Source organism: Podarcis erhardii, assembly GCF_964252035.2.
Source record: "Podarcis erhardii genome assembly, chromosome: 6".
NCBI lineage: Eukaryota > Metazoa > Chordata > Lepidosauria > Squamata > Lacertidae > Podarcis > Podarcis erhardii.
The window spans coordinates 93,185,987-93,212,764 of record NC_138510.1 but is presented as its reverse complement, the minus strand read 5'-3'; the positions used below and the strand labels follow the sequence as shown (position 1 = coordinate 93,212,764).

The 26,778-nt window shown below is 44.9% G+C and overlaps 1 protein-coding gene across 1 annotated transcript in view; it reads left to right on the top strand.

The window, feature by feature from the left end:
* CACNA1E (calcium voltage-gated channel subunit alpha1 E) overlaps positions 1 to 26,778 on the top strand; it is a 477,487-nt gene that overhangs the window by 379,160 nt on the left and 71,549 nt on the right. The window contains exons 27-29 of the mRNA XM_081866509.1: positions 4,467 to 4,526; positions 8,645 to 8,751; positions 10,519 to 10,530. Coding sequence (XP_081722635.1) covers positions 4,467 to 4,526; positions 8,645 to 8,751; positions 10,519 to 10,530 — 179 coding nt within the window. The remainder of the gene's footprint in view (positions 1 to 4,466; positions 4,527 to 8,644; positions 8,752 to 10,518; positions 10,531 to 26,778) is intronic.

Below are 26,778 nucleotides of genomic sequence, written 5' to 3'. Positions count from 1 at the left end.
TGAGCCATGGAGTTATTGCAGATATCACTGCATGGTGGTGGGAGGTGGGCAGCAACCATAGAACTCCATTACAATGCAGCCTTTATAGCATGGGTAGGCAAACTAAGGCCCGGGGGCTGGATCCGGCCCAATCGCCTTCTAAATCTGGCCTGTGGACGGTCCGGGAATCAGTGTGTTTTTACATGAGTAGAATGTGTCCTTTTATTTAAAATGCATCTCTGGGTTATTTGTGGCGCATAGGAATTCGTTCACCCCCCCCCAAAGAAATATAGTCCGGCCCCCCACAAGGTCTGGGGCACAGTCAACTGGCCCCTGCTGAAAAAGTTTGCTTTATAGGGACAGGGGGCTCATCTTGATCTTACACACCAATTAAATACCACCCTGGACTCTTTCGGAGTGGAGTTGCTGCACAGCCAGTGGAGAATTGAGTCGTTCCCTCTGACCCAAAAAAGAGATTAAGTGTGGAGATAAAAACATATTTTTGTGAGCTGACCAGAGAACACTGGGCAGCACATTTCTAATGGCCAATAGAAAAAGAGTCAGCAGTGGCATGAAACCTTGTCAGACTTTGCTCCTGTGCCTTGGAGGACAGAATGAGGTAAAAGCAGAGGTGAAACAAGGGGAAGACTGGATTGAACAAGGACACACCTGTTGTTACAAGGAGGCTTCCTTGGCTGGTGTAGCTTGTCTCCTGGTTGTTGTTGTTTAGTCGTGTCCGACTCTTCGTGACCCCATGGACCAGAGTACGCCAGGCACTCCTGTCTTCCACTGCCTCACGCAGTTCGGTCAAACTCATGCTGGTAGCTTCGAGAACACTGTCTAACCATCTCGTCCTCTGTCGTCCCCTTCTCCTGGTGCCCTCCATCTTTCCTAGCATCAGGGTCTTTTCCAGGAGTCTTCTCTTCTCATGAGGTGGCCAAAGTATTGGAGCCTCAGCTTCAGGATCTGTCCTTCCATTGAGCACTCAGTGCTGATTTCCTTCAGGATGGAGAGGTTTGATCTTCTTGCAGTCCATGGGACTCTCAAGAGTCTCCTCCAGCACCATAATTCAAAAGCATCAATTCTTCGGCGATCAGCCTTCTTGATGGTCCAGTTCTCACTTCCATACATCACTACTGGGAAAACCATAGCTTTAACTATAAGGGCCTTTGTTGGCAAGGTGATGTCTCTGCTTTTTAAGATGCTGTCTAGGTTTGTCATTGCTCTTCTCTGTCTCTTGGTAGTTGCTCCCTTTTGATGGCTGTATACAAGATGGACTGCATTCTGACGTTTAACCCTCACAGTGGAGAAGTCATGAATAAATTCTTAGCTAAAACTAAGTTGTCGTAAGCAGCAGAGCAGGGACAGGAAGAGAGGCAAAGAAAGAACGTCAACTGTACCTGGGAACCCTGAGAGTAAAAGATGGGGAGAAGGCTGGCTGTGCATCTTATTTTAACTTCCACTCCTGCGGGAGTTTGCATCTTCCGACTTAACTGTACTTTAAACATTGAAAAGGAGCCTTTGTCCCGCTGAGGCTGAGAATGCTTGGCCTCAGCTTCCTCAATCTGATGAATCGTTTTCTCTGGTCCCAGAGGCGGGTAATTAGTTAGCCATTGTGCGTAGCAAATTAGCTTGGAGGGGGAAATGATACTTGCAGCGCCGGAGCTTTCATGTCAGAATCATAGCAGTGCTGGGTCCTGAAACAGAGCCTTCCGTGGGTCATCTGTTCCTAGTCACAAGGAGAACCGTATATAGCTTGTCTCCGCTTGATGACAAGTGGGCCTAGAAGAATATGCATGTTGTGTGTGGGGGCTACGCTTTTGGCTTCTCCAAGTGGCACTTTTGTGATTGCTCTGCAGCGATTGCTGTGGGTGGGTGTCGGAAGGGAAAGCCAGGGCGTAGGTGGCAACGGGCATCATTTAAGCTAAGGGCAAAGAGGCAGGGAAAAGGCAAGCAGACCAGATGAGAGGCAGCAAGGGGAGCAAAAGGTTTAAGGCAGGCCACGGGCAGCAGACCCCAAGACAAGGAAAAGCAGGGCACACAGGAGGCATAAGGCACAGGCCTGAAAGCATTGGGTTGCCAGCTTTCAAACCAGCTTCTGCAGCTGCCCCTTTGATGGCATGCAGCAGCCAGCCTTCGATGACGCTTAGCTCCGTCACGTTGGCCAGCTTCACTTAACGGCAAGAGGAGAGAATCTGTTGTCCTCCAGAAGTCCTCCCACCATCCCTGGCTCTTGCCCATGCTGGCTGCTTCCCCATCCTCATTCCCCATATTTATCTGCATATTGATGGAAGAAAGAGGCTGGTCTGTCCTGGCATCTTCCTGCTTCCTCTAATGGGGGCTGTTAGGAAGGTGGAGCCAGGGACGCCCCAGGGTGCTTTCTTTTCATGCCAGGATAGGGCCAAGGAGTTATTATTAATCATTATTAATTAAACTGACAGGCAGTACTTGAGGCCTGCATTTATTTTCTTCCTCCCTTGGTGCAAGAATCAGGGCTGCTCTTCGTTCGCATTATGTTTTATAGACACGTCTTATTTTAGGAGCTTTCCCTATAATAAAATGATGATTTTTTAAAAAATGTCATATGACAGTGTTTGCCCATATCTCCTGTGGAGGCAAAAGAAGGAGGAGGGCCTGAATCTGTTTAAACCAGCCTTGCCTTCTGTTTCTCAAAAATATATCTCTGCTTCTGGGGGCAGCAAAAAGCTACATCCAGAATAATTGCAAAAGAAAGAAAGAACTTAGAATGCATAAGTTGCTTCATGCTGCACCATTCAGTCTGATCAAAACAAATTCCTTCCAGTAGCACCTTAAAGACCAACTAAGTCAGTTCTTGGTATGAGCTTTCGTGTGCATGCACACTTCTTCAGATACTTCTTCAGGTATCTGAAGAAGTGTGCATGCACACGAAAGCTCATACCAAGAACTGACTTAGTTGGTCTTTAAGGTGCTACTGGAAGGAATTTGTTTTGTTTTGACTATGGCAGACCAACACGGCTACCTATCTGTAACATTCAGTCTGATGTGACTCACTTCAGAAAAAAATGAAATTGTTGTTGATGACTAAGGAGCAGTAATGACCAACAGTTGTTAGTAGTTTTTATAGACTCCAGATGGGATAATAGATGGGACAATGGGCCTAGAGGCCTATATTTTTATGTTTGGTCCCTATTACCCACTTGGTGACCTATTCACTTTGCCCTGCAAACCTGATGCCTTGGTGGAGCACAATCTGGAAAGATTTAAACCCTTTAAATTCAGTGGCTTCGGTGACAACACCAAGGAGGCGCTTATCTCTCTCCCAATGAAAGCAAAGGGAGTTGAACGTACTCTTCTGACCAATTGCAGCCATGCATTGCCCGTAATTTGCCAGGCCATTCTAGCAAGAATTTCTCATGAAATAGGCAGGCAGCAACCTATTTTTCTTGGAAGAGACCCAAAGGGATCACATGCCAGCACAGTTCTTGTTGAACCTCTGGGCTGATTTCCACTCTAATTTCCAGTGCAAATGGCTTTCACCATTGAGGTGCCAGGAGATCATGTGACCCTGCTGTGTGCCCACAGAGGTCTCTGGCCCATGGTAGCTTTTGGATTTTAACGTAAGTTCAGATTGTGCGTCACTTTGGTCTTTTTTTCTCGCCATGGTTTTTCCAGGACTACCTGTGTTTCTCTACTTGTATAGAGATTCTGAAACACTTTCTAAACCAGGTCATCCAATAGCAGCGTATTATGCCTCCTTTCGCACAATATGCCTGTGCATTGCTCACTTCAGGCCCAGAGGTGTTTCTTATAGAAAGTCTGTGTTCATTCTGGACCTGTAGTGAAGGTTTCACTGATCACTGTCTTTACATATTGTGCATTTTAGTATATAAAACTGGTTTGTCATTCATAAAAGAACATAGATCAGCCTCTCCCCAAAATTAATTTAGACCAGAAGTTGCCACCAGAATGTCCTCCATATGTTTCTGGACTACATCACCCATCATCCTTGACATGTTCTGTTGGCTGGGGTTGATGGGATCAAAATTTGGAGAGCACCATGTTGACTGCCCCTGTTTTGACAGATTCCAGCCAGCCTCAGCTAGAACAGCTGTGGTAGCTGGGGCTCATTGCTTTAGTTCCAAACACCAGTTTGGGGGACACTGACATGGTGTCTTATGGAACCTTCCAGACTTACAAGTTCATTATGGCATAAGTTTTTGTGAACTAGAGTCCTTTTCATGTGTTTGGTAAAGTGAGCTGTATGTAGTCCATGAAAGCTTATGCCATAATGATTTTGTTTGTCTCTGAGGTACGACACAAGGCTCTTTATGGTTTTGCTGCAACAGTCTTTTATGCAGGTAAATTGATTGAAGAAAATTTGTGAGCGCTGCTGTTTGGAATTCTGAAAAAGAACATAACAACATGCATATAATACAGCTGATACTTAAGCATGTGAGTGTTTTCATCAGAAATATATCCTGCAGCTTTTTTTCTTCTCTTTGCAGGTCCTGAGATATTTTGACTATGTTTTCACTGGCGTCTTCACCTTTGAGATGGTTATCAAGGTAAGAAACAAGGGAAAGAATCGTGAAATCAATGGAAAGATGGTAGGTTTGATATTGCTACAGTGTGCTTTGCCATCATTCCTTTGTGTGGCAACGCATTCCCACCTCCCTGCCCTTTGGACCACCCAAATTCCAGGAATAAAAAGGCATGCTGTTATGGCTATTGGGTGGTTGCTTGAGAGCAATCAGGCAAGATGCTCACTGGTCTTTTCATATTTTTTTTAAATAATTTTTTATTAAGATTTTAAAGATTACAGAAAAAAAGAGATAAAGGTAATAACATTTAAAGAAAAAAAAAACAAAAAAAACAGTACATATGTAAAAAAAAACCCATCATCAAAAACCATAAAACAGAAAAAAAGATTAAAAAAACCAGTCAAACCTGTATATCACTTGCTTACATTCACTTATTTCCTTGACCTCCTCACACCTCCCATTTTTGTATTCTAATTCAATTTGTTATTTCAGCAAATCCTTCCAACCTTATTTTTATCTTAATAATTTGTCTTAATATACTATAATTTAACATTCTCTCTTTCACCAACTCATTTTTACTTAATCCTTTACGTCATTTCTACTAAAACCACATAATTTTCTTTTCCCAACATCTTTCTAACAATCCTTAATTTTGCAATATTTTTGAAGATAAACTTTGAATTTATTCCAATCTTCTTCCACCGACTCTTCTCCTTGGTCCCGGACACTGGTCTTTTCAAAAGCTTTATTATTGGTGCTAAAACCTTTAGAATGCAGAATGCCTCTATTCCATGTTTTGCTACTCACTAGCAGAATCTGATAGTGGGCGGTCCTTAAATCTTCCCCAGCAAAGTAGTTTCTTGACCCCCAGCCTACGCCTCCCCTCTCTGCGCGAAGCCTACTGTGCAAGGAAGGCTTGGGTAAAGGGGGGACCTCCCTCCTCCCCGCTTTGCTCAGGCAAGGTGTCCTGGCACCGCCTTGCATCCTCCAAGCCCTGCATCTCCTCCCCACTAGAGGCGTGGCTTCCTTCCTCCGCTGAGGAAGTGCTGCTTCCCACAATCTTTGGGGGCTCTCTGTAATCCATCTGCCTTTCCCCCTCTCGCCTCTGAGCCGATGGCAGTTCCCTGACACATGCCTACAAGCATTTGGGTAAAATCAGGCCACAACTATTGATGTAAGAGATTTGGCATAGGCATTATGCAGAACCCACCACTTCCAGCCTTCCAGCAGGCAGGACTTACATTTGGGGTCAACCAAAAGTGAAGGAGTCCCTGACCTATATCAAGTGGACTACACCTGGGGAGCAGACAGAAGCATCTCCCCAGGATCTCTTCAATGGGATATCCCCTTTTTGGAGGGGTGGGCAGAGACTACAACCTCCCCTCCGTTCAAGACTACGCCTACCCAATGCCTAAGCTGCCAAAGTTGTGACAATTGCTATGAGGATGGCAGAGGGCCAGAGCCAATTTGCCAATTGCAAAAATTCCAACCTGTCCCCAAAGGCGGTGACCAGCTATGTCAGTAGCAAGGTCCAGCAAAGCAACATGTGTCAGCAAAATAGGGAGGGAGGAAGTAAAAATTTGGAATTGGGTTTTGCTGCCCAACTCCCCATGGGGCTCTGAGTCCCCTGTTTCCATAATCAGTCGGAGAAGAATGGATAGAGGCAGGATCCAGTGGAAATCAAGGCAGATACTTATTTTTCTGTTGCAGCAGAGTTCCTTCCCCTCCTTGCAAGGAGGGAGAGACCCTGAACAAAAGTGTGCAGGAACCTTTAAAGGCTTTGGACATTGCCCAACCCCCTTAGCCAAAGACCAGCCCAAAATCATCATACATACATTATAGAAGGAATCCTGTCCGCCAGGATACCTGATAATGGTCGCTGGTTGCATTACCTGGGCAGCCTGGCCATTCTTTGGTGATGGTTCATACTTTAGTTCCTGAATCCAGGTCACAGGCTCACTCTATTCATATATAAATATGCCCTTAAGACAGGATTTGCAAGCAAAAGAAAAAAAACAATGGGAAGGCTTTCCCCATTTGCCTTCCTTACTGCAGAGGAATATTTGAGGTCATTGGGAGAGTCAAAATGGTTTCAGGATTGCTCTCCGGTACTATTTCAGACACATGGTTTATATATTTAGATATGTCTGCATTTATGAATATTTATACTACATTTGAGACCTTAAAATTATTATAACAGGAGGGAGGAATTGGCTGTAGTGCCTCTGGCCTCCCTTATATGCCAAGGAGTGGGCTGTGCCTGACGCCACATTATTAGGGAGACCCAGGAACTTCTGGTGCTGCATCACCTTTCAAACTATTTGTGCCCACATGCAAACACACACACACATTCTAAGTCTTTTCTTCTAATTCCTTAATATGCTGGAGTCCACTTTATGAAATTCCTCTTCAAGCTGGTGGGGGAATGGGGAAGGAAGCAGAAGGGGCAAAACTGATGAGTTTTCTAGTAAAAAGAAACCCCCACACCAAATAAATCCAAGAATAATCTCACTTTCTCTGCACTTGCTGAGTCTGCCAAAATTAGGCATGGCAAGAGAAGCCGTGGGTGTGAGTTGTTGGTGCGATCTCGGTTTACAGCGACAAGTTCTGTGACTTCCTCTTTGTGGGTGATGAGCGTTGGCCTCAGTGGAACAGAATGTGAAATGGTTTCTTGAGTAGAAAAAGAAAATTGAATACGCCACCCCTCTCTCTCTCTCTCTCTCTCTCTCTCTCTCTCTCTCTCTCTTTTCTCTCTCTCCTTAAAGCAGAACCTTTTGCTCATCTTTGTCATGTTGCAAATGTCACTCCCACAGAGCAGAGCTTCTAAAATTAGGCGCCAGATTGGCAGTTGGGAAGCTAAATTGGCATTCTGGTTTTCATAAGCTCCTAGTGGGGGCGAGGCTTATCTAAATCAGGGCCCTGTGATGAAGCAGGCCCTTTTCCCTGGGCACACCATCGAAAGGTGTATTTTGTATGGCATGACGGGCCTGAGGAAGAAAACTCAAGGCCCCTCTGCATTGAAAAACTGACTAGCTGATTGCTTAAAGGGAAACTTGCAAGCAAGTCTCCTGAAATACACTCGGAGTCGATAGTGGATTTCATGCTCTTTATTCATCTCATAGTGGTGAGGAGGAATGGAAGTTCCCCCAAGATGTCTGCTTTATATACATTATTTACACAATGGGCCCCACGTGATTGGCTAATTCCGGGATTCTCCTGTAGGCCAATCAGGTTGTGGATTCACTTCCACCTGGAGCTGGATTGGGTGGCTCCTGTGGACCAATCATACTGTTGCATTGTTCTAGGACCAATCAGACTGCTGCATTTTGGATCCTATTGTTCTGGGACCAATCAGAATGCTGCATTCTGAATCCTATTATTCTAGGACCAATCAGACTGCTGCATTTTGGATCCTATTCAACTCAGTACATAACATCTCCCTTTCCCTTTGCCAATCAGCGAGCGGTGTTCTGAGCCATGCTGCCTCTGAACAGGAGAGATTCTGTTTCGCTATTATGTCTGATAGCTGTTGAGAAATGTTCCTCCCATAAATTCATCCAGTCCTTTTTGAAAATAAGGTCACAGAAGCTACTGGCTATATCACTAGCTTTCTGAGGGATCGGACACAAACAGTGAGGATTGGGCCTGTTACATCTACCTCCCTGACGCTCAGCACTGGCACCCCACAGGGATGTCTGCTGAGTCCCTACCTGTACTCATTGTATACATATGACTGTATTTCATCTGATCCATCTACTGCAGTTATTAAGTTTGCACATGATACTGCCATAATGGGTCTAATTAGAGGTGGAGATGAATCAGCGTACTGGGGGAGGTTCAAAAAATATCTACATGGTGCCTAGAGAATAACTTGCACCTAAATATTAACAAGACAAAGGGGATGGTGTTTTACTTTCGGAGGAAGAGAGGGGAACTAGCCCCATTGTATATCAGGGTGGGTTGTGTGGAAAGAGTCTCTTCCTTTAAATTCCTGGGAGTTTACTTTAGTGAAGACCTCACTTGGAAAAGCAATACAACTATCTTCCATTTTACTGATCAGATGCAGAAACATTTCGTTTACAAAAGTGGCACTTTCCCATTCCAATGGCTTTATGACTAAGTTGCTTCTACCTTTCCTGCAGATGATAGATCAGGGATTAATCCTGCAAGACGGCTCCTATTTCCGAGATCTCTGGAACATCCTGGACTTCATTGTGGTGGTCGGAGCCCTGATGGCCTTTGCCTTGGCGTAAGTGCCTGCACTTCTAGAGCTTTCCCTGTTAGTGTTCAGACTGTCACCTTTCCAATAGCTCTCGCACAGTTCAGGGCTGTGCTGCCAGTGAAACTCTGGCTCAGACACTCCCCAGGTTGGTATCTATGCTCTGTCAATCCAGTAAATGCCTTTGCCTCTGTCACCTGCTTGAGATTTATTTGTGAGACGGGGGGTGTTTGCAATGATGCAAGGACATTGCAGGAAGGCGGGAGGGGAGGAAATGACACACACAAAAATGCAATCTGGAAAGTGAAGGGTTGCCCCCGGCTGCCCCCAGATTGTTGTGGTTTCGCCTCTAGAACATGTGCAATAGGAATAAAGAAATGAACAGCCAGACATACATAAGCTCGACCCCATGTTCACGCGATCCCATGACTGCAATCATGGAGCAGGAATGCTAACATCCCTCACCCCTTTCCATTCTCTCAGTCATCTATCCCTCCATCCCCTACCCAACCCAACTCATGAATCAGCTTGGCATTCACCCTACAACACAAGAAAGCTATCCCTTCTAAGAGTGCCCAATTGACATATATAGTGCACTTTCAAATTTGGAAATATATTCCATTGATTCAATATCAACATGTTTATGATTTTGGCTTCATTGGCCAAGCAGGTAAGACTCTGTCCTGAAAACCCTACAAGTACTTTTTTATTTATTCAGCCGGTTCTTTTTCTCGGGGCACATGTACACGGCAAACTCTAAACTACATGTTACATAGAATCGTAGAGTTGGAAGCGACCACGGGGGTCATCTAGTCCCCTTTAATCCTTTTGCCCAGCGTGGGGCTCAAACCCACAACCCTTGTGCTCCACTAACTGATCTAAGGAAGAACCCCAAAGGAATTGAGCTTTCTGACAGCTGTGAGTCCTGCATTAGGATCCCTACTTGCCCCTCTAGAAACACAGCACTTTGGATAACTTGGTTGAAAACAAACTAGTTTGTGTCTGTACTGAGGACACGTATCTTCATTACACTGTATATGTAACAAAACACTAGGGTCTTGGATTGCTTTAGTTTGGTTTGTAAAGAATAGCTGTTTCAGGAAAAGGCAATTTGGAGCAAAGCAGCAGTGCTGAAGCCCTTTGCCCACATTCTCCTTCTCCAAATTCTGCTCCTCACCCCGCAGTCCCTTTTCTGTCCATTATGAGCAATGCTATGTTTGGTCCATGCTGCCAGTGCCTGAAGTCTGAACCACTGGTTGATCAGGGCACTTACTACTGGGCTTCCTTGTATTCCGGTTGCATCAGCTTGCCCAAAATCATCCTCCATCTGGAAACATACAAAGCGCCATTGCATATCTATCCCTTAGGGCTCATGATTAGTGTTTTGTGTTTTTACTAATTAGCTGCCAGGCAGCTGCTCTGAAGATCAGGGAGCTGCAGCCAACCAGCCCTTTATGAGTCTAACTGTATGACACATGTGTTTGCAGGTGTATGTTTGATGTGTTCACTCCACATTTCTAGGTGTGCTCTTAATTCTAGGGGGGGGGGGAGTAATGTTGGCAAATGGAATCAAGGCAAGGGAGGAAAAGGGAGGGTTCTGGGATGGCAGAAGGAGTGGAATGTCAGGATAGCAAGGCTGGGAGATGGGATTTTTCCTCTTCTCAGATGCAAATCTTCTTCCAACAGTCTCCTCCTTGTTCCTTTGCTCTCTGGTGATGGCCCATTTCCTGATATTTTCTGTTTTCTTTCCATCTGTCTATCGATCTGGCTTTTGACTGTACATCCTGGCCCTTACAGGAATGCTTTGGGGTAATTATACTTTTTGTTTCTCTTTGGGGGAATACGGAGTGAGGGAAACATGACTTGAATGGAAGAACCTGGTTTGCTTATGTCTGTTATGTTGCTATCCATTCACATAGACTTGTTTTTCATTTGAGAAAAGTGCTTTGTGCAGTCAGGGCTATCAGAAAGTGCTTTGTAACTGCCCTTCAGACTCATTCAGAGAACTCATTATAGGGCAGGCTCTGATTCCGATTCATGCTTTCTGGGGACCACATATGAAATATGAAGCTTTCTGTGCCAAAAACAAAACAAAACCCACACTTCCATTGCGTGGACAGGCGGAGTCCCCAGATCCCGAGCGGTCCCCCCCATCATGTGGAATAACGACTCTAGACAACGTGCTATGGGATTAAATTGGCCACAACTTTATTAAATTTCAAATGTGGGTAGACCTTGGCTCAGGCATTGGGCGTTCTCCCTCCCTAGTCCCCAGCCGGGGACCTAGGGAGCTTCAGGGTTATCCAGTGTTTGTGTGGGGGATGGGCCGGCTCTGGAGAACATATGTTCAAGCAGAGATAGCCGCCCCCATTACGCCGCTGCTGCAGGGGAGAGCAATGACGACCTTTCGGCATACGGTCAAAGCCTCCCTTCAGAAACCCCATTAACGGGGAACCCTGGTATCGCCGCTGCAAAGAGGAAGATGGACTAAAGGATTCCGCCCAAGGCCTGATACCACCAAAGTTGTGACGTTTTGCTACGGGAAAGGCGAAACCTGCCAATGCAGGGAAATTCCTTTCCGGCCCTTTAACAGTGACCTTAACGTAGCAGCGCCCGCATACCTGTGAAGAAAAAATAACCTGCAAAACCTGTGAAGGAAAGTTAACCTGCAAAAGAAGACATTAACTGAGGGTGGGTAGGGTGGGAGAAGCTCTGGAGCCAAGTGAGGATTCCCAGGTAAGATCCTCCCTCTATTGTGTGGGCAGGTAATCCCTCCCCTACCTGGCCTGGTCTCCTTGGCAACACTTCCCCCAGGTGGGATTGGACAACTGACTGAGGTAGGCGGAGACCTCCAGGTATCCCACCTGAGGGAAGGCAAAGCCAAGCCTATGCTGATGGAGCTGCTCCAGATCCAGGGGCTGCGCGCGTCCATGCAAAGGGCGCCCCCCGTTTTAAGCGGGGAGCGGTCATTAACACTCGATAATTGTTCAGCCAATATCAGCCTTGTAACAGCATCTTACTTCAAGTAGTCCTTGTAAAAGATTTTTAAATGTCCAACTCCTGCAATTTTTCACAAACCTTCATACCCAGAATTTTCAAAGCCACCATACTGAGATATACGGGTAGCTATTAGTCTCGAAGCTGCTTGGGAAAGGAAGAACCAGATGAGGAATGACTTTGTGTCTGTGCTGCAGATGCTAAAGGATCTTTAAATCATTATTTACTAGCATGGCCATTGGATAAAAGGATCAGCTTGAAGGTAGACTGGTTGATAGACTCCTTTCAAGAACGGCACTTTGGCCTTTATAGAAGAAAACTTATTCTTGAAATTATTGGGAGTAGTTATTGTGTTTGCATATAATATGACAGCTTTTGCCCACCTGGTTAGTAATTTTAGAGCCAAAATTAACAGTGTTTTTTTGTCAACAGTATGGCACACCCTGTGACATTTCTCCAGTGAAAATAGGGATGTCCCATTCCATAATGATAATTTTACTATTTATACCCCACACATCTTGCTGGGTTGCCCCAGCCACTCTGGGCAGCTTCCAACATACATAAAAACAGGCACATACTTCCTCATATGGTGGGAATGTCCCAAAATCCAACTCTTCTGGACAGCAATCATACAAAAAATATGCAAAATAACTGAACAAGTATTAGAAGTCACCCCAGAACTGGCCCTACTAAACATCTTCCAAGATAATAATGCCCACTCACATCATAAAAAAAGCTAAAACAGCTAAAAAAAACAGCTAAAAAAGCCAATGCAATTCTGGGCTGCATCAATAGGAGTATTGCATCTAGATCAAGGGAAGTAATAGTGCCACTGTATTCTGCTCTGGTCAGACCTCACCTGGAGTACTGTGTCCAGTTCTGGGCACCACAGTTCAAGAAGGACACTGACAAACTGGAACGTGTCCAGAGGAGAGCAACCAAAATGGTCAAAGGCCTGGAAACGATGCCTTATGAGGAACGGCTAAGGGAGCTGGGCATGTTTAGCCTGGAGAAGAGGAGGTTAAGGGGTGATATGATAGGCATGTTCAAATATATAAAAGGATGTCACATAGAGGAGGGAGAAAGGTTGTTTTCTGCTGCTCCAGAGAAGCGGACACGGAGCAATGGTTCCAAACTACAAGAAAGAAGATTCCACCTAAACATTAGGAAGAACTTCCTGACAGTAAGAGCTGTTCGACAGTGGAATTTGCTGCCAAGGAGTGTGGTGGAGTCTCCTTCTTTGGAGGTCTTTAAGCAGAGGCTTGACAACCATATGTCAGGAGTGCTCTGATGGTGTTTCCTGCTTGGCAGCGGGTTGGACTCGATGGCCCTTGTGGTCTCTTCCAACTCTATGATTCTATGATTCTATGATTCTATAAAGAGCTCATAACCCACCTACTCTCAGCCGCCAGAAGCATCATAGCCAGACACTGGAGAGACCTGTCAGGAGTAAGCATGGACCAATGCCATCAAATAGTATGGGAAACAGCCTTACTAGAAAAACTGACCAATAAACTGAAACTGACATGGGGACAAATAGAAGAAGACACCTTCATCCTGGTATGATTACCCTTTATCACATACACAGCCCAACAAGACAACAAGAATCCGCTGACAGCTTATGAATCAATCTGGCTAACCTGATCCAAACACATCTCACTCACACACAAAAACAAATCTCACTACAGCCAACCAAAGACAACCACCCACCCCCTAGGCCACCCCCAACCCCTCTCACCACCAAGGAAATACAACAAGTGAATAGTAAGAGAACCCATACAAGTAAAGCTGACATAAAAACCCACACATACAGTAAGTAGAAGGATAGAAGCAAGGCCACCTCACTCCACTCCCCACCCCACTCACCATTCCCCCTCCCCCTCTTCCCCCTTTTTTCTTCCTATTTTTTTATTTTTTATTTTTTAATAATATTAAATAATAATAATATTATTAATTATTATTAATATTATTATTATTATTATTATTAATATTATTAATATTAAGATTTAACAAAGTCATTAATACAAAAATACATAAAAAAGCAAAAAGAAAAGACTCTCAAACAAAAATGCAAAATACAGAAAACGAGAAAAATACAAAATACAGAAAAAGAAAAGAAAAAAAGAAAAAAGTTAAAAACAAATGCATTTTTTTAAATAACTTTGGACTCATTAGCTTGTTTCTTTGACCTCCTCACACCTCCCCTTTTTGTATTCCCATTAATATAATCAAGTCAGCAAATCCTTGCCCTCTTTCATTATCTTAACTCTATATCTTAACATATTATAACCATATTTTTCCATCCATTGTCAATTCATTTTTACATACTTTTAACTTTGTTGCTAATGCCACTTATTTTCAGTTCAACATCATTTTAACATTCATTTAAATTTCTTCTAATCTTCTTCCTAATTTTTTAAACCAGGGGTAGTCAACCTTTTTATACCTACCGCCCACTAATGCATCTTTCTTGATGGTAAAATTTCCTTACCGCCCACCAGTGCTCAATGGAAGGAGGATTCAGCTTGTGCCATAGAACCCCCTACTGCCCACCTAGAATCCTGAAATGCCCACTAGTGGGCAGTAGGGATCAGGTTGACAAACCCTGGTTTAAACCAATTCATGAACCAAGAACTTACAAATTGGCCACCAACAATGAAACATGTTGTAGATATTTTCCCACAGTTATTATGCTGTTTTTTGTGATACACAAATGACAAGAGAAACCTTGGTGTACTTATTTGTATAACATTATTCTTGTTTATAAAACCCAATAAAAAACAAAATACCGTATTTTTCACTCCATAAGACGCACCTGACCAAAAGACGCACCTAGTTTTTAGAGGAGGAAAACAAAAACAAAACAAAACATTCTGCGCAGAGCGTGTAAGCGGCTCTCGCTTTTCTTGCTTTAAAGCAAGCAAAGCGAGAGCCGCTTGCATGGCTTCTGTCCCACTTTGCACAGCTCTCACTTTGCTCGCCCATCCCTCCTCCCACTTCGCTGTGAAGCGCGGCAACGCTGGAGCAAGAAGAGGAGGAGGAGACACCGGGACAGGTGCTTTGCTGGCTTTACAGCTGTAAAGCCAGCAGAGCAAGAGCCTCTGACATGCTCTCTGTGGCTCTTGCTTTAAAGCAAGAAAAGTGAGAGCTGCGCAGATCGTGGCAGCGGCTCCTGATCTGCTTGCTTTACAGCGAGCGACGGACGGGAGCCATGGCTCCGGCTGCAGAGGCATCCCTCAGTTCGTGACTGCAGCAGCAGCAGCAGCCAAGGGATCCCTTCTGCCGACCAGTGCATTCGCTCCATAAGACGCACAGACATTCCCCCTTACTTTTTAGGAAGAAAAAAGTGTGTCTTGTGGAGCGAAAAATACGGTACATTAAAACATAATAAAACATTAAATACTTTTTTTAAAAAAAGCCTTCCCTATACAGGATTTCCTTCAGGGGGCTCAGGGGTCACATAACTCAATGCCCTCCAACATTTCTCCAATGAAAATAGGGACATCCTAAGGAAAAGTGGGGAATTTGGGGATGAAATCAGAAACCGGGATGGCTTCTCTAAATCAAGGGACATCCCTGGAAAATAGGGACAGCTGAAGGACCTGATACAATATTGGTCCTGTTGTGTAGCACAGGGGTGGGGAACCTTTGGCCCTGAAGATGGTCTGATTGACAGTGCTCCCCATCCCTGGCATTAGATTAGACCCTGCTTGCTGGTGAGCCACAGGTTCCCCGCCTTTGCTATAGCATTTGGTTAGGCCTTCATTATGTGTCTGCTTCAGGCCACAGAGTTTGGGTACTGTTAATGGACAGCAAATTGTCAGTTGTTTTATGCGTTGCTTTCAAATTATTGGTTTGTTGCAGTGGGTGAGACGGCAATTGGATTTAACACCACAGCCAGTCATTCCCGCTCTATTTCCGTACACAGAAACCAGCACACGTCCAAAACAAATGGAAGGCAATTATTTTCTCTTTTATCTCGCTCCCTTTTGTGAACGGAACGGAGGTGACTGGAAGTTGTAAGCCAGAGTAGCTCTGTGAGCTGAAACCCAGGGGAGGAGACCTCCCTGCCCCCAGCAGTTTTGAACTCCGCAAAATCTAGAGCAAAGATGACACCTTGCTCTTCTTCCCACTCTTCCCGATACCTGAGCTGGGTTTTGAGCTTGTAGCTCATCTTCCGATGTTGTTTAAAAGCCGCCATTAAGAAGACAGAACGTTTTTGTTCTCCGTTGCTATAAAGAATAGAGATGAAATTGCAGGGAGGCCCTTTTTAGGTTAAGTATTTGGAGAAACATTGTGAGTCAAGCTAGACAATAAGGCAATTTTTCCACAAAGGCTGCACTGGAAATTCACTGGAAATTCGTAATAGTTGCTTCTCATTTTATAATTTAAAGACACAGGAGCACTCCTGAAAAGCTGTTTCCATATCTGAATACACTTTTGTTTGTTTTTTATTCTATGTGTGCGACTGAAGTTTGCTGGCTTATTGCCCAGAGGTGTTGCCTGTTTCTTTAGAAAGCTCACAATGACAGCAGCTCCTCCTGACTCAATGTCCGTCTTTCCCTTATGACTGCTGCAGCCAGAAGAACTAGTCTGTTAAAATGGGTGTTTAGGGCTGCCCCCTTGTTTCATCCCACAACAGGCAGCAGAGAAGGTGGATGAAGGGATCCTTGAAAAACTGGGTTGTCTTGGAGCTTATAAAGAGATAAGCGCTATCACTGGCTCCCAGTACGTTTCCGGGCACAATTCAAAGTGTTGGTGCTGACCTTTAAAGTCCTAAACGGCCTTGGTCCTGTAAACCTGAAGGAGCATCTCCACCCGCATCATCCAGCCCGGACACTGAGGTCCAGCTCCAAGGGCCTTTTGGCAGTTCCCTCACTGCGAGAAGTGAGGTTACAGGGAACCAGGCAGAGGGCCTTCTTGGTAGTGGTGCCCGCCCTGTGGATCGCCCTCCCTTCAGATGTGAAGGAAATAAGCAGCTATCTTATCTTTAAAAGACATCTGAAGACAGTCCTGTTTAGGGAAGTTTTTAATGTCTGACACTGTATTGTTTTTAATATTCGGTTGGAAGCCGCCCAGAGTGGCTGGGGAAACCCAGCCGGATGGGCAGGGTATAAATAATAAAGTATTATTAAAAAGGTAAAGGGACCCCTGACCATTAGGTCCAGTCGTAACTGACTCTGGGGTTGCGGCGCTCATCTGGCTTTATTGGCCGAGGGAGCCGGCGTACAGCTTCCGGGTCATGTGGCCAGCATGACTAAGCCGCTTCTGGCAAACCAGAGCAGTGCACGGAAACGTCGTTTAGCTTCCTGCCGGAGTGGTATCTATTGATCTACTTGCACTTTGAGGTGCTTTCGGACAGCTAGGTTAGCAGGAGCTGGGACCGAGCCACGGGAGCTCACCCCGTTGCAGGGATTCAAACCGCCGACCTTCTGATCGGCAAGTCCTAGGCTCTGTGGTTTAACCGACAGCACCACTCGCATCCCATAAAGTATTATTATTAGTAGGGATTAATTACAATATCAGCAAAACCCACTGGCACTTAAAGGTTGAGTGCCTTTAAATCCAAAGAGACTTTTCCGGAGAGCAGGGCAGATTTGCAGGAGTCCTCATGCATTTTTGCATAGGGCAGGGAATAGATGCCCCACCTGTCTTAGACATCTTGCCAAAGAATGGTTCACCTCTTTTTATCTGCTCTGTTCAGCATTGAGTGAATGGCTACTGCTTTGATTGGTTTTATTCAATTGTGCTTCTGTAGTATTTTCCTTTTGCATCAGTATTACGTTCACCGCTTTGGGTACCTCTGGGCCAAAAAGCAGTATATAAATAAACCATAATATATAACATATCCAGGTCACAGTGTGATCTGGAGAGGAGGCTAAGAAGAAATTTGCACTTTCCTCTGAGACCAATCAATATAGCAGGCTCTCCAATCGAAGCTGCAACCAACTTCAATCAAGAGACATTATAAGCCAGGCTAAAAATATCGCTGGGGCTGTCTCGCTGTATTATGTAACTACCCCAGTTTAAGGTTGAGGTGCGGATAGCTCATAACCACAGCGGTTGTGCATTGTATTTCAAAGGACCTAGAGATCTTCCAGTACAGTGGTGTTAAGAACTTAATTCGTTCTGGAGGTCCGTTCTTAATCTGAAACTGTTCTTAACCTGAAGCACCACTTTAGCTAATGGGGCCTCCTGCTGCCGCTGCCAAGCAATTTCTGTTCTCATCCTGAAGCAAAGTTCTTAACCCAAGGTACTATTTCTGGGTTAGCGGAGTCTGTAACCTGAAGTGTCTGTAACCCGAGGTACCACTGTAGATCCCAATCTACCTTCTCCCCACCCCTGTGTAGAAGAATTCCCTAATGATTGTGCCTAGAGAACAAAGTCTTTGGCCAACAAATCTTTTTGCGTGTCGAGGTCCCCAGGTCCACCCCAATAACTCACACATCACACAGAAATTTTTGTTTAAGATTTTTGGCATAATTTTGGCCACAACTTTATTAAAATACGAATTTTTGAGTGGTTGCGTAGGCATTGGTTGCGACTATCTGCCCCCACCGTGGGGGACAGACTGACATTCTGCACGATGCGAAAGTCAGAATAGGGGAATACACTTGGCGGTAACCACGGAGCAGGGAACCTGCCCTCACCCCAAATGCAACCAGGAGCTCATTGCTATGGCCCGAGCCCCCTTGACAGAGCAATAGTTAGCCCCCAATTCCTTTAACGGAATAAGCAATAGTTAGCCCCCAATTCCTTTAACGGAATCCCTTGCAGCAGCAGCATTAGAGGGGCAGGCACAGCCAATCCATGCCCCTCAACCAACCAAACCATAAACCAATGCCTAACCACGAACCTTACAAGTTGTGACGATTTGCTACGCAGTAGGCAAAAACCAAATGGCCCCAGCCAATCAGCCAGATGGACAAAATTCCTACCAGGCCCCCGCTCCAAAGCAGACGACCCCATGACAGGCATAGCAAGGTCAAAGCAAACAACCCTATTCTAGGGAGGGAGGGACGGGCAATCCAATGCACGGGCGAAAAGAGGAAGCCCTAGCCTCGTGCAAGGAGTTTTACTATTTCTGGCTGTCAATCAATAAATGGCAACATTAACTTCTTCCCAACAACAAGGGAAGCCCCAATCGCATCAGTGGCCAACGATCAATTAGCCCGCCCCCAACTCTGGAGTGTCCTGGCAGCCCCCACCGCAACACGTGATCTCCATGAAGGAGAACACGCTTTACAGAAAAAATAGTTCTGGGAGAAGGCAGGAAAGGAGTGTTAGGACCTGGTTGTCATCCAGAAAGCAAGTTGTATGTAAGGTAAAGGTTTTGGTTTTTTTACCAGTGGACAGGTGGTGAAACAGAAAAGTGCCCCACAGATATGTAGAGAGGCCTGTTCTATTTAGGATCACCTGGAGGTGAGAATTGCTGTGATGAATGCTGGAAAGGTTGCCAATTGTGAATGTGGAGGAAGAAAACTGGGGAAAAGTTACAGATGAACCTTGCAAGCGGAGGTCACTTGAGCAGTAAAAGCAGCGGGTGACACCAGGCACTGATAAGTGTAATGCACAATGGGGGGAAAATAGCATTAATTATAATTCTAATTATACATTGTACAGTGCTAGATCTGAAACTAGCTGTTACCACTCAGGAATGCAATCTTAAAAGTACACCGAAAACGCCGGGAGAGCGTATTGCTGCAGTTTAATGTTAATAATCTCTCGATAAAAGCCAGTTCCCTCCTGGCATGGCGCGGATTCCAGGGTAAAGTGCCATTCTGACAGGGCCCTGCCCACGGGGTCGGGATCATTTTAAGCATTCTTCTGCCTAGGGAGGAGCAGCTTGAAGAGAAGCAGCCCCCGAGTGGCTGGAAAGGGGATCTGGAGGGGAGCACTTGGACAAAAGACCCTGGCAAATAATAATACAATACTGCATAGGCAGTATGGTTGTTGGCTCCCCACTGTGCTTGCTCAGTATGAGCATTTTCATAACTATTCTTAGGTGATTCTTAATTGATTAAGGGTGCAATCCTGCACCTACTTAGCTGCTAGCAAATCCCACTGAATCAGTGCCAAATTTACATACAGTGGTGCCTCGCAAGACGAAATTAATCCGTTCCGTGAGGCTCTTCATATAGCGGTTTCTTCATCTTGCGAAGCAAGCCCATTGACAGTTTAGCGGATTAGCACTATTAGCGGTTTAGCGGCTTTTAGCGGATCAGCTGATAAGCGGCTTAGCGGCTTAGGAAAAGGGGGGGGGAAGGGGAAAAACCCCGCAGGAACTCACAAGACATTTTCGTCTTGCAAAGCAAGCCCATAGGGAAATTCGTTTTGTGAAGCGCCTCCAAAACGGAAAACCCTTTCGTCTAGCGGGTTTTCCGTCTTGCGAGGCATTCGTCTTGCGGGGCACCACTGTATAAGCTCAACAAGCTATAGCTTAGGGCCCCACCCCCCAATATACTTCTTCTTAATTGTATTTCACTTCAACAATTACCGGTACTTTGATAAAATACATATTTCTTTATGTGCAAATGCCTTTAGATACCTATTAGGTCCATAAATTACCATATAGCATATATTCAACATAAAAAAGCGACAAAGAACAGCTGGACATATAAAGGGCCCCATGACCTTCAGTAGCTTAGGGCCTCATCAGACCTAAATCCGGCCCTGCACTGAATAGCTATTATTATTGTTGTTGTTGTTGTTATTGCTGTTGTTGTTGTTGATTAAAATTTGTATGATGCCCTTCATCTGAAGATCGAAGGGCGGTTCACAGCATAAAAACACAAAACGAGATCACAAAATACATAGTAAAACAAAAAACAAACTAATAACCACCTCCCACAAACTCATTCAAAGGACAATAAGATGTTTAGGTGACCAAAGGCCTGGATACAGAGACGATTGTACTGCAAATGACCCGCCTTCAGGCCCATCTTACCCATTGAGGCTAGTGGCGCGGGGCACCAAGTTCTGGAGGGCGCCAGGCGAGAATCCGGGGAACACTGAATGAGCACGTGAGAGTGTGTGTGCCACTCCCGCTGAGCGCCGGCTCGGTTTTTTCCCTTTTAGCCTGCAGGCACCGAATTCTGCAGGGCGCCAGAAGGCTAAAAGGGAAAAAACCAAGCTGGCGCTTGGCGAGAGCGGCGCACACGCCCTCGCTTGCTCGGCGCAGGCCCGCTCGCTCGGTGTGCTGCCTGCCATGGCCAGCGTGGCACAAAGCGGCCAGCTGAGCCAGGAGGTGCCTCCTCCAGCCTCCACCTCTTCCGCACTGGAGAAGCTGCCCTCTAGCCGCTGCCTGCCTCCTCCAGCCCTAAAAAAAGGTCAACTCTGGGAAAGGGGTGGGGCGCCGGAGGGATCTTTGCATCACGGCGCCGAATATGCTTAAGACGGACCTGGCTGCCTTTTCACCCAATTGGTCAAATGCATTTAAATATATATAGCCCATTTCCTAAGAATCACCGTGCATGCCTTTTTCAAGATACTGCGGGAAGTGCCGTATTTTTCGCTCCATAAGACGCACCTGACCATAAGACACACCTAGTTTTTAGAGGAGGAAAGGGGGGAAACCCTGAGATCAGCTCAGTTGTGCAGCTTCTTTTGCAAAGGGAAAAGCCCCATTTTTTTGAGGATCAGCTGAAAGTTGTTGAGCTTACTTTGCAAAGGGAGAAAATCCTGTTTTGTTTTGTTTTTTAAATTTCTCTTTATTAATTTTCATACACACATATACACACAAATGTACAGAAAATAAATTCTTCACGAAAAAAACAATAATAAAAACAACACAACTTAATTATGAGAAGAAACAAAAACAAAGACAAAGACAAACATAAATTATTGACTTCCCTCCACCCCAGTTTTGGGTTATGTAATACATTTCCCCCCACAGTTTTTCTTTAAAACTTTTGTATGTCGAAGGGTTATATTAAGCCTACTGTGATCTTTGGATTTTTTAAATCTACTTTGTCAGAGCCACCCGTGGTCCCAGCTCACAAGAGACCAAAGTCCACTCCAGCTTATGTACAAAAGCTTTAATTGAAGAACATTATTAGCTTTACATCCGAGCTCCGTGACTCTACGTCTGTTACGCTTAGACCGCTGAAGTCCCCTCTGAGTCGGTCCCCCCTCTACACCAGTTTAAGAGGCTTGTACTGTTCCACCTCTTCCTCTCCTTCCTTTTCCGCAGGGTCTTTCTGCCCCCCTGTGTTCTCTCCCTTCGGGACTCTCCAGAGGCTGAATCCTCTGGCGCCTCCTCCCCCCTCCTTCGCGCTTTGGGACCAGGCTCCTCCCCAGGACTCTCTTCACTTCCGCGCGCCTCCCATTTTGAACTTGGCGCGCGTACGTTGCTTCTGACCTTCCCCCCGACAGTTACACTGCTCTCGCTACTACTTTCCGCCCCTTCCGGCAGGACGTCTTGCCCTGATCTCCTTCCCCTCTCTGCTTCCTGTTCTGCTCCTTCTGACACACTGGTCACTCCACCCCCTTCACTCCGTCCCGGCGGAGCAGCCGGTCCCGATCTCCAACTCCCCCTGGGGGTTCCCCCTTCGTTCCCCTGCTCCAGACTGCTTCCCCCTCTAGCTCCCCTTGGCTTGACCAGAGGGGCTCCCTTTTGGGAGTCCTCCGATTCACTGGACGGACTCATGGACAATCTTGGGTCATTGTCGTCCTCTTCCTCGTCACCCTGGAATCCTTCCCCCTCGCTCTCTGTCTCCTCCCTCATCTGCGCCTCTCTCCTTGAACCCCTGACATTCTTCAATATAGGTTATGAATTTGTTCCATTCTTTAATAAACTTTGTTTCTTTCTGGTCTCTAATTTTTTGTGTTAATTTTGCCAATTCTGAGTAATTCAAATAATTTACTTTGCCAATCTCTTCCTGTTGGGATATTGGTTGATTTCCAATTTTGGGCGATTAAAATTCTAGCAGCTGTTGTTGCGTACTGGAATAAGTTCTGGTCCTCTTTCTTAATTTCATTGCCAATCATTCCCAGAAGAAAATTTTCAGGTTTTTTAACAGAAGTATATTTAAACATTTTTTTTAGTTCATTATAAATGAGCTCCCAGAAGTTCTTGATTTTTTCACAGGTCCACCACATGTGGTAAAAACTGCCTTCCTTGTTTTTACACCTCTAGTACAGTTTATCTCCATTCTTATAGATTTTTCCTAATTTTACAGGGGTGATGTACCATCTGTACATCATTTTTTCCATTTTTCTCTTAAGGCAACACAAGCAGTGAACTTCATATCTTTATTCCAGAGCTTAATCCAACTATCGTATTCCAAATTATATCCCAGATCTATCGCCCATTTTACCATAACTTCTTTTATTTCCTCGTCCTTAGTGTCCCATTCTAATAGTTGATTATACATTTTTGATAAAAGTTTTGAATTTCCTTCCACTATTTCTATCTGGAATCTTGATTTTTTTTTCGTTTATCCCGATCTTATCCTGTTTTTATGGGGTTCAACTCACAGTTCTGCAGCTTCTTTAGGAATGGAAAGGGAGCCGCTTCTACAGTTTCCAGGCAGATAATCTAATCATCCAGTCACACGTCGCTGGGGAAACGAACAGCCTCCATCTGCAGAACATTCAACAATGGAAGCCTGGCCAAGGGGGCAGGGCTGGAAAGGGAGCCAGCGATCGACCACACATTCACTCCATAAGACGCACAGACATTGCCCCTTACTTTTTAGGAGGAAAAAAGTGTGTCTTATGAAGCGAAAAATACAGTGGTGCCCCGCAAGACGAATGCCTCGCAAGACGAAAAACTCGCTAGACGAAAGGGTTTTCCGTTTCTCGAGGCGCTTCGCAAGACGAATTTCCCTATGGGCTTGCTTCGCAAGACAAAAACGTCTTGCAAGTTTTTTTCCCTTCCCCCCCCTTTTTCTAAGCCGCTAAGCCGCTAATAGCCGCTTAGCCACTAAGCCGCTAAGCCGCTAATAGCGCTAATCTGCTAAGCCGCTAATAGGGGTGCTTCGCAAGACGAAAAAACCACAAGACGAAGAGACCCGCGGAACGAATTTCGTCTTGCGAGGCACCACTGTACGGTATGCGTGGGCATGCCCAAGGGAGCTTCAGGCGAGAGTTTCTGCAATGGGCATCCTCTATCCCACCTGGTGAGCCACCTTTGAAACAGAGCAGCCTTCCCAAGATGCCTTGTGGCGTCGTACAGAAGAAGCCTTCTGCTTACAGGAGAAAAGCTCTGAGTGATGTGTGGCAAGAGGCTGTATACATCGGTTCTATACATCTTCCGTCAAGAGAATCTGAAGTTCTAATTCTTCTTTTTAAACTCCTCAGTAATGCTGAGTTTTCCTTCAAGATTTTAATAAAAAAAAAAAAAAAAAGATCTACAGTATTTAATGCATACTGAGTTTTTGAGATTGTTATATCCTTGATAATAATGTTATGTGTGATTAAAAAACATGTATCTTACTGGATATCCCCAAGCTAATGCATCCACCTAAAGTAGTTATTTGGATCCCAGTTATTGATAGAATGAATCTTCAACCAGAGAATGTTCTGAAGGCATGAGACTACTATCTTGCTGAAGCCAGGCAGGTCTCTGATAAGTGCCCAGATGGTCACTGCTTAGGAATTGCAAATACACCACCTTGGGTTCCATAATGGAAGAAGGGAAGGATATAAATGCAATAATAAGGAAATAATTTTTTTAAAAAAACTTTTCAGCCTTCATTATATTAACAACTCAGAACTAAGAAAGCCTCAAAAGTTCCTTTAACTCACATCCTCAGCTACAAAAAACTTACTGATTAAATATCAATCAATCAATCTTTATTACGGTCCAGAGACCCAACAAATCGTTACAAAGCAACGCACAATTCAGACAGCCTACCTCCAGGTTAAACAAGCATTTTGTTCAGATTTAAAGACAGAGATCACTGGTTCTTGCAACCACTGATAAAAAATGGTTTATTCATTAGTTATGAAAAATCTAAAATTTTAGTATTCGGTCTAAATGAGTGCTGGATAGCCATAACCTTGAACAGATTAAATATGTCATCGAGCAATTAACTACTGAAGGTTTAGGTAATGACTCTCCCAATTAAACAAATTAAAGCTTACAACCCTACTTTATAAGGGTTTTTGTTTTGTTTTTTGTATACGAGTATTAATCTTCTTGTCCATACACATGTCTTGTGTTGAGGTCAGGGACATCTGCAACTTTTCAAGGATACTTGATAGAGGGTTTGTTCTTTCACAGACCTCATATGCTTTGTTTTATTAGCTCAGAACTAGTTCAAAATACAAAGCTCACTTCTCTTGCATAATTCTCTCTCTCTCTCTTTCTCTCTCTAAATTTTAATTTGTCAGCATTATGCTCTGGTTTGCATAGGAGTTGCCTCTCCTGGATATTTTCTTTTTCTGAGCGTTCTGAGTCTATTGTATCCCCATTTGGGCATGGTATTGTGTTCTTCCTTTGGCTCAACCCTAATCCCTCTCCCTCGCTCCTGCTCAGGGTGAGGAAACTACAACTGTGCATGCTCGGTGGGGGATGGGGAAAAGTGCACTTACCAGCCTCATATCACCAACATTGTTAGTTGGTTATTGCATCCATGCATGAAGGACTTAATACCATAGAGTAAACTGTTCTGCCAGGCTTAGCTATGTCACTTCCCCTTTACCATGGGAGGAAACAGGTAATCAAGCCTTTGTCCCCCCCTGTCCCAGTCTACCTGAGAATTCAGCATGTGAGAAGGTCTGATCTGGTTGCTCCAGCTCAGCAGCATGGCTTTCACCAGCCTTTCTCAGGTTCCTATACCAAAAGTTTAGGAACTTTTACCACTAAGCTACATTTTACTGCCTGTGCAACTTTTTTGACTGATGTATAGAAAGGCACATGAATCTGACCTTTGGAGAATTTGTAAGTAAACCCTTTTTTAAACTTAACATGTGGTCTTTTCCTATGCTAGGGGAAGAGGGAAAATTTGGAAGGAACTCTTAAAGGGGACAAGTTTGGAATGTCTTTACTTGGATGACGGAATTGAGGGGATGCTCATCAAATTTGCAGATGACACCAAACTTCGGGGGGGGGGTTGCTAATGCCTCAGGAGACAGAATCAGAATTCAAAAGGACAGTAGCAGATTGGAGAACTGGGCCCAGGCTAACAAAATGAATTTCAGTAGGGACAAATGTAAGGTTCTGCCCTTAGTCAGGAAGATGCACAAATATAGGATGGGGAACACCTGGCTTATTAGCAGTACATGTGAAAAGGATCTAGGGGTGTTGGTGGATCACAAGCTTAACATGAGTCAACAGTGTGATGCAGCAGCAAAAAAAGCTAATGCTATTCCAGGCTGCATCAACAGAAGTAGAGTTTCCAGATCAAGGGAAGTAATAGTACCAATCTATTCTGCCTTGGTCAGACCACACCTGGAATACTGTGTCCAGTTCTGGGTACCACCATTTAAGAAGGGTGTTGACAAGCTGGAATGTGTGCAGAGGAGGGCAACCAAGATGATCAAGGGTCTGGAAATTAAGCCTTATGAGGAGCGCTTGAAGGAGCTGGGTATGTTTAGCCTGGAAAAGAGGAGACTGAGAGGAGATGTGATTACCATCTTCAAATACCTAAAGGGCTGTCACATATGGAGGAAGGAGCATGCTTGTTTTCTCCTGCTCCGGAGGGTAGGACTCGAACCCATGGCTTCAAGTTACATGAAAGGAGTTACATTCATAAAAACTTTCTGACAGTAAGAGCTGTTCGGCAGTGGAACAGACTCCCACAAGAGATGCTGGACTCTCCTTCCATGGCGGGTTTTAAGCAGAGCTTGGATGGCCATCTGCCATGGATGCTTTCGCTGAGATTCCTGCATTTACAGGGGGTTGGAGTAGATGACCCTCAGGGTCCCTTCCAGTCCAAGATTCTATTATTCTAACACATTTGGAAGGGCATATCTTAACGTTTTTGCAGCCTATATTTCCATGCTATGCTTTGCTGCCTATTCTGTGATTTTCAGTCTCTGCTGGGATTCTCTCGCTGGGGTTCTTGCCCCAAACTAGGACCTTGGCATCTTGGAATTCTCTTCCTTTTATAT